General features: G+C 45.4%; 3 protein-coding genes across 3 annotated transcripts; 1 reads left to right on the plus strand and 2 right to left on the minus strand.

Annotated features, from left to right (window-relative positions):
• Window positions 1-2053: 2053 nt before the first annotated feature.
• On the minus strand, window positions 2054-3574 carry PHALS_14413 (-bisphosphoglycerate-independent phosphoglycerate; the record flags this gene model as incomplete). The annotated part of the gene is made up of 4 exons (XM_024730226.1): window positions 2054-2849; window positions 2904-3221; window positions 3290-3386; window positions 3454-3574. The coding sequence occupies 4 exons, from the start codon at window positions 3572-3574 to the stop codon at window positions 2054-2056; spliced, it is 1332 nt and encodes a 443-aa protein (XP_024580524.1).
• A 285-nt stretch (window positions 3575-3859) lies between these two features.
• PHALS_14414 (uncharacterized protein) lies at window positions 3860-4744 on the plus strand (the record flags this gene model as incomplete). The annotated part of the gene is made up of 1 exon (XM_024730227.1): window positions 3860-4744. The coding sequence occupies one exon, from the start codon at window positions 3860-3862 to the stop codon at window positions 4742-4744; it is 885 nt and encodes a 294-aa protein (XP_024580525.1).
• A 1613-nt stretch (window positions 4745-6357) lies between these two features.
• Window positions 6358-6881, minus strand: PHALS_14415 (uncharacterized protein; the record flags this gene model as incomplete). The annotated part of the gene is made up of 3 exons (XM_024730228.1): window positions 6358-6366; window positions 6406-6678; window positions 6762-6881. 3 exons carry the CDS (start codon window positions 6879-6881, stop codon window positions 6358-6360), a joined length of 402 nt encoding a protein of 133 aa, XP_024580526.1.
• Window positions 6882-11093: the final 4212 nt, after the last annotated feature.

Genomic DNA, 11093 nt, shown 5'->3' on the forward strand with positions numbered 1-11093 from the left:
CTCGGCATAACTTCAATCGCCACCAACGTGGCGGAACTGGCCAGCTAATCGAGATGCCGTGATGACAACAGGCCGTATCCATGGCGCCGTTAACTTGGTCACATTGGTCATGGCAAATTAAACACTAACGTCAAAAAGGATTCTGGAAATTATATTTTCATGGCAGAAGTCTATAAATGATAGACAATTGATGGCTATGCGCTCGGGTAAACAAACTTGGCTGAGCTTCATAACCCTTTGTCAAATTCGGACAAGAAACTTTCAGAGCAATGATCCTTTAAAAAAGGATCGACATTATTGCTCGTTTTGGCAAGCGACGGCCTAAGTTCGAGATTGTTGCTGCATCGCGCTGGTGCTCGATTTTAGCAGGATTGAGTCAATGGCTAATTCAGTGGAGCTTTTCTCTGTCATTTTCCAAAATGTTCCCTCATGTGAAATACGGCTTCCGTTCGGCGGCCGACGAAGAGCTGCTAGCTCCGCAGTCTACGTCTAGTGCTAGAATTGTGAGCGCCTCCTAAATACCTAATTGCTCACGGTTGTATCAAAATTGATTAGCTAGGGGTAACAACCACGATTGTAAACGAAATGTGTATCTGTCTGTCCACATGTCCGCGGACCTTTATCTAGTATTAATTATGGTGCTATTAAGCTTCGCCTGAATCAAAAGGATAAAAAACACCATGACACGCAGGCGGGACAACTGAGTCCGCAACCAAGTGATGTGCCCACCGTGCAGATCATTAAAAGCTTTAAATACACTCGTAGGCGGAGTTACTATGATAACATCAGTTTTCCATCCCTACCCGGGAATAAGGTCTTGAGACAAGTACCACCAATTCACGTGAGCTCGATTCTACATGCAAAAAAAACTCAAGATGGTGAAATTACCGAGTCCGTAATGATAATGCCGCTGGAAGAGCTGAGCTCGTCATGCATCACATATGAGTCCGTTTTTGATAATGTTTTTATAAAACTGAGTGCAGAAAGTGCCCGTAGGATCCTTATGGCTCGGTTACCCAAGGATCCTACAGATTAATTTACTCTTTGTCGACAAAAATGTGTGGTGACAATGGACCCGCTACGGGTTTTGCCTCCGGACCGGGGAGTTCGTCATCAAATTGACCTGGTTCTAAATACAAATATCGCACAACACGACAATGACCGTTACTAGCAAAACATCGCGACGCTATAGTGCTTTTCTCCATGCTTAGCATAAAGCGGAATTGACGGGATATCGCAAGTCTTCCAACTCGGCGCCGACTTTCTCAGAAATGCAAACGATTAGCGGCGAGTTGTGCATACTTTGAATAAGCTTGTGCGTTGCGCAACTTTTTATATGGATGTGCTGCAGAACAGCATGTCTGTGCACCGCTGTCGACTTTACCCAAAGATTTAACCAGCACCTCACGCAAATATTTAATCTCACATCACTGCAATTTGATGCCGTGGGAATGGCTGATCATGCCATAATTAAGCCGTCTGGTGTCGTGTTGCATCGTGTATATCTACAGACCTGTTTCGATCATGTTGAGCATTTTGTGTGATTAGACATGTCACACGTTATTGGAGATTGCATCTATTGCTATTTCCTTGCAGGAAGGTATTCAGAGCGGGGCAAAAGAGGCTTATAAATCACGTAGAAGGCTGCGCATTTCTGACGCTTTACTGCAGATGTTATTATGAAGTGCGCACCTGCTGCTTCAAAGTATGAGGTAACACGTCAATGCTAAGAATTTGACAGCGAATCTAACAAATATCATTTCTGAAACGGAATATGGTGGACAGATTCCGCAATGATCCACGCGACAGTACACACTTTGCGATCTTCCCTCAACGCCAGGGTCTTTCTGTATAATGTGTGGCGAGTTGGTTCTTAACTTTGTGCTTCATTAACCAATTTTGTGGTTTCCATAATGAGTCCGTTAAGGATATCGAGTTAGACCACCACAAGCATGGCATCGATGGTTCATTTGTATGTTGGTGGTCTGACTCTAGCTACTTGCTTAGCAAAATAGAAGAACAAATTTTCTGCAGGCTTTATTTAACATACATTTTAATAATCTCGAAATTCTTTGACGAGCTTCATGACTTGGTCTCCTGAAAACCGACCAAGAGCACCGCTGGCCACAGCCACTTCCGAAAATCGGGTCACCTCATCTGTCAATGGACCTGCTAAAGACTCGTACGGATTAGAAGCATTCCTACAGCTTTGCAGCCTCTTGTACGCAGCTCCGACACGTGCAATAGCAAATGGCACCGGCTCAAATGTATGATCTCCATATTTAACAGGTGTTGTGTGGTCACCAGTGACGACAATGGTGATTTCACTGTCTTTTTCGCCAAAATCAGCATGAATTCCTTCCAACAATAGAGCTATCATTTCGTCCGCAAGCTCTGTAAAGTGTACCTTTTTAGCTACGTCACAATCGTGACCGGCATCATCCACTGCCTTGATGTGGATGAAACCAAAGTCAAATTTGTCGTCACGAAGCACACTTAATGCGGTTTTAGCTTTTGACCGCAAATTGGAGTGGTAATCTCCAGTGGCACCAGGGGCAGACACAAGTTCAAAGCCCAGCGAAATGCCCAAACCAGCGATGATGCATGTTGGAGCAATCATAAAAGGAGTCATGCCATGCATTTCTGTAAATGTCGGCACATCAATTCGCTCACCTGGACCACGTAGCAACACGACATTGGCCGGTGGCTTTCCTTCAGCTCTACGTGCCTTGTTGATCGGATGATTCGACAGCCGTTCATAAATGGCATTCGATACAGCATTTAGAACCTTGCTTGAATACATAGCCTCAGGTGTGTCATTTAGTGGCTTCGATGACACTAGTGGCAAGCTGCATATTAAGCATTATTGAGCAGCATGCAGATTGATGAATATATGTACGTACTGATCTTTTAGTGGGTCGGTGCCCGTTATTTTGTCACAAAGTCCACGACCTTTGAAGACAATTCCACATCTGTGTTCAGTTGCATATTTTGTAGCCACCAGTAAATCAGGAAATTCCGGAAGAGACAGTCCGTCTAAAAAGCTACAGAGCTCAATGCCCCAAGCGGGAAAATTGCGGTCTACACGCCGCCTTTCAACTATCATTTGACCGTCTTCATTCTCCTTTACCGTTGCAAAATTACATTTAAAGGCAATGTCTCCCTTCCTCATCATCAGCCCGGCACCCATGGCTTCGAAAGATCCGCGTCCACAGTAGTGACTGCAATAATGCAGCAAAACACAACAGATTAGCGGCAAGAAAATGCGAAATTCGTCCTCGGGACATACACGATAGGATTGTAGCCTAGAATGGACATGTGCGCCGTATCGCTGCCACAAGCATATCCAGGCTCCACGGGATCCATAAGTCCAGTCAGACCTCCATCTATATGAAAGGACAAGCAGAAGAAACAATTAAATCTTTGTAACGAAAAAGCACGGAGGAGGCCTACGAGCAATGGCATCCATGGCAGGTGTTTGCGCTCCCTCTAGCGGTGTCTGCTGACCCAGCTCTTCCAGCGATGCATCGGCCAGCCCGTCAATGAGTACGAAAACCACGAATCTCTTCACCATCCAGCTCTACTGCGAGATGTGTATGCGTAGCTTTCAAATGGTGCCTCAAATCGAATTTTATGGCAATATGTGATTCAGTACAGTACGCTGCTCAGATTAAATTTGAACATTTTGCCGCGCCGACATCATGTAGATTTGAGTATCACTATTTACAAATTCAGCCAATTTTGTGCCTTAATTTTGCCGAATATTCGTCAGCCAAGACAAACGTATCTAAATGATGTTGCCTTATTTCAGCACAAATTTTTGATCCATTCACAAACCCCGTAAATAAGAAATAAAGCTATGGCTGGACGCTTAACTCATCAAGACGTCTTGGAAACCGAGGTGAAGCGTCGACTTGGTGCGCATATACAGCGACGTGGCGATGGCTTCACGGAGGCTGAATCAATGGGTTTGCTTCAAATAGTGCGTAGTCACTGGCGCGAGGGATGGGACGTTGTTGCACAGCTACACAATGCGCAGTTCGCCAAACACAATCGCTCGGCCGATTCTCTCAAAAAGAAGTTTTCGCGTTTGTACCGCTCAAATATTCCACCACGGGGTGCCAAGAACAACCAGGCTATCACATTTGCTCACGTTGTGCACAAGGAAATGATTGAGGGTGTGCCACTCACACTCACTACAACCATCAACGACGAGACGCCTGTTGAGTCTAGTGAAGCCATGCTTCAGCCGCTACACAGTGACGATCATAGACAGGAATTAACAAATGAAGCGGACAAGCGAGAAAATGGAGAGGACAAAGCTACATCGTTTGCGACTAAAGCTGGTAGCGATGTGCCCGCTGCTGTCCCACGGCCGCGTCAGAGGCGCCAGTCAACAGATTGGCAACATTCGACTGTAGACACCACACCGTTGCCGAGCGATGATCTGTTGACGTCAGTACTTAAAGTTATTCTCCGCTCGCAATACCAGCGCGATCTGGATAGAGATGAGGATCTTCGGCGTCGAGAAGAGGAAAGGCAACGTCGGAGGGAAGAGACTGAACAGCGACGACGGGAGGAGGAACGTCGACGCGATGAAGAACGGGAAGAACGACGTCGCCGCAGTGAAGAACGCGCTGAAGAGCGCGCTGAAAACCGTCATCGGCACGAGCAGTTTATGCAAATGATGATGCTGCTCATGGGCAAGGATGGCAGCCGCCAACTACAAGATTCCGAAACTTGAGCAAAAGCTGAACAGTGCTCTAGTTGTTAGTCGGAATGTTATACTTTATTTGCATTGTATTTGGTCTTGTTTTTCAAATCTGCGACGATATATAAATCATTGTGATCCATTTCCACCAAACCGCTTTTCTCTCGATAAAGCATAGCTCACATGGACGATTATTTTAATTCTGCTTGATCATCCCTTTCGATTGAGCCTCGCGCACCTTGTCCACAACTTTTCACGTGAACAGCAAGTTTCGCGCCCGACGACAAGACGTCAGGCAAAGCTAGATCAGGAATAGTTCATAGTAATTGAGACAAGCAGTAGGCAAATAGCTCACACAGTAATTCTGTCACTCCTTTTAATATGAAAGAGAGTAACAATCTCAGATCAAAATTTCTACAAGGATTGCAAATAGAACGTATGGCTGTTGCAAAGATAATTATATAACACTTGCGCTTGCCAATTCGGAGCTTTTCTTCGTAAAGATGGAACACAAGATGTTCACACTCATCTGTTCCCAACACGACATTATACGCTTAAGATGCGTCTGCCTGAAAAGGGTCCCGAGGGGATAGCACAATAAGCGGTCCAAAAACCTTAAGCTTATCGCCTGGAGAGCTCACCAGCTTAGAGAATGCGCTAGTGATATACCTCCGGAACGCCTTGGTCAGATGCGTGTATAAACTAAATCGACTCGCACAGTAATGTCACTGTTGCTAAATTAACAGCTCGTTTGGGGTAGAGATATTTTTTCAAAGACTCTCTTCTCTCAAGGCAAGAAGACTAAGATGGCCATAATCTAGCTATAAATCAAGAGAAGCAAAAGCACATCGCGCTGTCGGTGTTCCAGCTAGCGAGACCGCGCGAGAATCTAAAACAGAGCACAGTAATTTGTAATAGGCGCGTTATCTTAATGGAAAGCTCTGAAGCGAGAGATGTTGCAGATATCTTCACCGCCCAGGCGTGTAGGCGAGCCTCCTATGGTCAGAAGACTTGTCAAGCCGTCAGGGATGTGGGAATTAACAGACAACGCTCAAGACTCAAGTGTTTTAGCATCTGGGATGAGGCAGACCCTTGCTTGGAAATGGTAACGTTGATTTCTTCGTGGGGGGCGTTCATACGCGACACACACAAAATCTTCGTATCAACCCTACCACTTTAAGGACGCAAAGGATATCGCGTTGATTGTAGAGCTCGAATATTGTTCTACGTTGGTTGGGTAGAGGCGTGGAAGGTAATTTCCTTCAACTGCCACGTTTGATGCGACGCTGAATACACAGACGGTGGTTTCTAAGCTACCGTGCAGCACCGTATTATATGCAGATGCAAATTATTTGGTAGTTCTAACACTCAACCCTGGTGGCCCCCTGTATTCCTGGTTGAGTGGTGCGAATGGTTTCTTTCTTACACAGGCTCGGTTGATGAACCATTGAGTCCAAGTAGGCGTTGAGAAGATCTGAGATCTATCGTATTACGTGGTAGTCAAGTTGAATGGAATTCAGCAATTACGGGCGCGACTCTCCTTAAACGATGTCAGGCTGATAGCCCAGACGCACTGAGGCCGTCCGGAAACTTGCACACAGAAGTATTGACTCTATGAGTCTACGCTGCCGAACACAAGAGAGTACTCATTTATACTTTGTTATACACTACGCAAAAGCAAAATTTCTACATACACCCAGTCCACCGGACGTTTGTATCTCTCGTTGAGCGTAATAGTATCGGTTCTCGCTAGCGCAATCCGCACTAAAGCTCCCTTCCAAATGTGTCCAATGACCCACCGAGAGAGACGCGGACCCTGTAGCCGATGAAGTACTATCCAATCTCGGTGAGGTAACGGAGGTAAAAACACTCATAGTGTCACTCCGAATCCCGGTTCGGTCCCCATAATCCAACACGGTGACATTAACGGCGAAGCCAGCCCCTGAATATGTAGTGTTCTCTACGCTCTGTTTTTCAATGCACGGCCGCAGATATTACGCCAATCTCCACCTCGTTCCGAATGAGTTAGACCTGGCTATGCAAGTCATACTTGATGGTCTATACACGATACAGCGACAGTGGCTTCTGCAGACATGGCCGCGTCGTAATTGTTGATTGTATCAGACACGTCAATGCGTGCGAGCAATGTTCTTATTGCAAATTGCTCCATGAGTATATCTTTACCTTACACCTCAGAAGAATGACTCACGCCTAAGGAGGCAGAAATCAAATACGTTCATACTATTCATAACGCTAATAGTGAACACTAACGAGAGTGTCGAAGTGTATTGTACTCAATCCGCACACAGAGTCCGATGGATGTCACATCACCTGCGTTACTGCTATATAAGGTAAATTGAGTGAAGAATATTCTGACTAGAACGTCCTTTAATGCTTGATCTTGCAAACGTCGGAGCGAGGCCTAGATGTCCAGTTGCAGACTCAGCACCTCTCTTTGCTATTTATAGCTATGCTCATACTCATGAGCCTGCTGGTATGGCTACCGGCAAAGGTTCAGATTTAAGATTATTCTTGCTAGTAGAAAGCGCATTACGCTGGGCAACATTGTTTTCTCTTATGTCGGAGGTAATGCTAGAATGTGCACTAAGTCGTCAGCTTATAAGCGCCAGTGATGCTTGTCAAATTCGGACTTTAAAATTTTATGGGCTCACGGAGGGAGGGTAGCTTATTAATTCCACGAGAAACTAGTCAGAACCCTGGTAAACACGCTGGCTCAAAATCCAGTTCACTTGATGTGCCACCCCTGATCACCTAGAGAGGCTGATAGAAGACAACGCTTTTGCAGCTAGGTCCGCAATTTTCTATTGTAATGGCGGAACGTCGACTTTCTTCAATAATCTCGGCGCGCAGCCAACGTGAACATGAGCCAAATCCTGGATGGTGTATATGAGCTACATGATCGTATTAAGTTAGTTAAGGCATCCCAATCTGGGCAGAACCGGATTGCTTTTTTAAATCATCAGGTAGATTTGCTATATACGATGGTAAAGACGTTACAACAGAGCGCTTTGCATTCGTATGGTTCCTAAGAGCATGGTTGTATACTGTTCAAATAAACCCACGACGACAACTGAACGTGCTAGAATTCCATTCGGGATGGTTAGACTATTGCTCATTTCCATTCTAGCTACAACTGTAAAATGGCTAATGCAGCAAAGTTACTGCTTAGTGTTGCAGACTAAAACACTGCATCAGTAGGTCGGTAAACAGCGTTTTATAAAACTTTTGCCCATTACAAGTGGTGTTAGTTTTATCTGGTGATGGTACAAGCATGTGACATTAATCTTAGCTCTCTTGAATAGCATCGCGCACTTAGCACATGTCGTTAAAGTTAAATCCCTTCAAGATAAAGAATGCTACGAAGTTTGATCGGGCTGATATCGGCGAGTCAGATCGTATGAACCATCCCTTCCCAAAGAATAGAGCACTTTTGTGGTGGGGTCATAGGTCCATGAGGTCAGCAAACCGTTCCTTTAAAGTCTATAAATTATATGTAGCGCTACCAAAATCAATGCGTGGACGTCTCTCGCTTAAATTCTGCGATCGCTTTGCACAATGGTTTAGTGGTAGTCCCAGCAGCGCGTTAATTTGATTATCAATTACAAGACGGTCAGCGGTGGCCCGCCTATCTATTGCTAAGCATCGTGACTAATTTAGAACAAAAATTTTGCTCTTGTTTCAAAACAATGGTCACCGACATGCCTTGCTATAGAAAACACTGTCAAAATGTCTGGTTGTATCTGCACTGGAAATGGTGCTGGTAACAGCAGCGAGGTGTACAATTTCTTCTTTCAGGCGCGTTTCGATCACCAAAGAAAGCGTCTATCAGCGAGCTTACCAAGCGTGTCAAGCTGCCGTGACGGAAAACTCGCACTAAAATGAATAAAAGTAATAATGCTTAGAAAGACAATGATTCTCCGTAAAGGAGTGGTTCGCAGTTCACATGGTTTGTTTGCTTCGCGCCAAACAATACACATCATTTTTCACAGGAATATATTTGGTTTCACATTGAATAAATTTGATGCAATATTTTCGTCACTCCTAGATTGGCAGAGCTTACTCACTGCTGAGTTATTTTGAGCGCTCTTGGCTAAAGAGTGTAAAATTTAACCTCTGTCGGTAGTAAAGGCGGACTCTGTGAGTCGAAACCTCCTTCCGGGCAAGGTGCACGGCAATCTCGTCGCATTTGGCAGCACTTGCAGGCAATGCAGCCAATCCTAATGAACAGTTAATGGACTGTATTGTTTCAGACGATGGAACACGAGTTGCTTAACTATTAATCATCGGAGGAATTGAACACGCTGGAAAGCTTTTGACTTTAGTTCGCTATGAAGCGATAGTACACTTGACGGACAATGGCTCGGAGGCGGTTATGACACGCCTTTCAATATAGAGGTTGGTGTCGTTAAAATGCTGGGCTACGAGGGCCGGTTGGATACCAGAGAGAAAAGGCTGCAATCACGCCAGAGTCGGTGGACTGAAGATATATAGACTACAATGCGGCTTTGTGGCACTCGCGACGGGGAATACTAAAAATTGGCGCTTTCCATTCCTCTTCTATTTCGGCTGAGATGTAAGAGGGTCGGGCTACCATACACGGTCGTCCGAAGAACTCTTTGCGAGAATTTGCCTGGTCCTTATAGGCATAGGGCAACCGACTGGGTAAGCTATGGGCTCTTTGTTACCTCGTGAAGATCTAAGTCAAGTCATTCAGCCTTAACCCCATCGATGTCGGTGAGGTCACAGTTCACGGCAATTAATTGATCTTTACGTCTCAGGCTTTGAGATGCGCTAATAAGATTAATATATGCAGAGGAACAGGCCATTATTCATGGCGCGCGATTTTTTCAAACAGTAAACAGCTCGCGGATGCATTGTAGATGCCAGCTATGGGTAGGGATGGGAGAGAAAAGCGTCGAGCGTTTTATTGGACCTTAAGTTAAAATGCGAGGCCTTCGAGAGCGCAAAACGCTGCCTAGTATTTTACTGAAATGTGATATTAGATCTCATTTGAGGTATGGTGTGTCAAAAAAGCTGTACGTCTTAGATCGACCAGTCATCGAGAAAAGCTGTGTATTTCGCTTATCCCTCCAGGTTAAATTTAAGGAACCATTAATATACCTTCGCAAAAGAAGAAACTGCGTCTTGTGCGGCAAAATCTTTGATACCTTCGCTGGAAGACACGAGATTATCCAAATTGACCAGTACAAATGCAGCCGAGGTTTTGAAGTAGAGTTTAGAAGAAGAGGCAGTAAGCAGCTGCCTTTGGGTGTAACAAGAATCTAATGTATGCCGCGGTGTCAAGAATATATGTCGGCCAAGGCAGAGTGAGTGACGGTATGTAAAGGTCCTCAGCGTAATTCTGTTGAAACGTTTGAATGTAGCTGTCAGCTGGTTTTGCCATTTCCTGAGCCAGCCGAGCTGAAAAGTACCTGTAAGTTGTAAGTAGATGGCTCAGGCCCAAAGGATTGAATGGAGACTTATTCTTGTAACGGAGATTCACGTGCCCTGGTATGAAGGGTGTTGGTCACACAAGATGCTGTGATCACACAATGGTCTGGCTACACTTAAACAACTAGTCAGTATGTGGCTGGAACAGCCACTGGCTATGCTTTTAATTAGGTTTTACTATATACGAAGTAAGTCCTAACGCTTAGATACAGGCAGCTTTGCCGCAAATAACACCGAGAAATACAGTTAACGCCATTAACGGAAGAGTTAATTAGCCTTCGATTAAGGTTGTCATTACTCTTGGAGTAAGTGGATTGCGATCCACTACACTCGTACTGGTTCAAAGAATAGAACGAAGGTCACCGACCTTAACCAAGCTTCCTCCAAGCAAAACAGCGACGACAGCCTCGCTTCGTAGCACTTGTAGTCAATCTACACCTGAGTCGTTACGACTGACCCTCTTTGAGGATATAGCAGTTCTCTTAATTTCCTCAGGGCATGCAAAAAGGGCTTAAAAAGCTGATGTCTCTGCTTGGCCCTGAGATGAATGCAGCATCTCCCTTCGCAAGGACCTAAAGCGATCAACGCGTGCCTTGAGGCATTTTCAAGCTATGAAAATGCTCTGCTTGAGCACCTACAGTAGAAGATGTCGGCATCGACTGCGTCCATGACGCCACCGTCGACGACGGATGACTCCACACCGACCCAAGCCGCTCATCGTGAGTGTTAAGACCTTTGAAGGTAAGAAATGAGAGAGTCGCCTGCTCTGGGTGAGAGAGGTCAAGATGGCCATGGCGCCCGCTATGCTTCAGACCGAGCAACAGCGCGTGGAGCTAGCTATCTCCAAGCTCGGTGGTCGAGCGCGAAAATGGGCACTGACGTGCGTCACTTCGGTCAAATCGGCGTTTTC

This window comes from Plasmopara halstedii (assembly GCF_900000015.1).
Source record: "Plasmopara halstedii genome assembly, contig: Scaffold_816, whole genome shotgun sequence".
NCBI lineage: Eukaryota > Oomycota > Peronosporomycetes > Peronosporales > Peronosporaceae > Plasmopara > Plasmopara halstedii.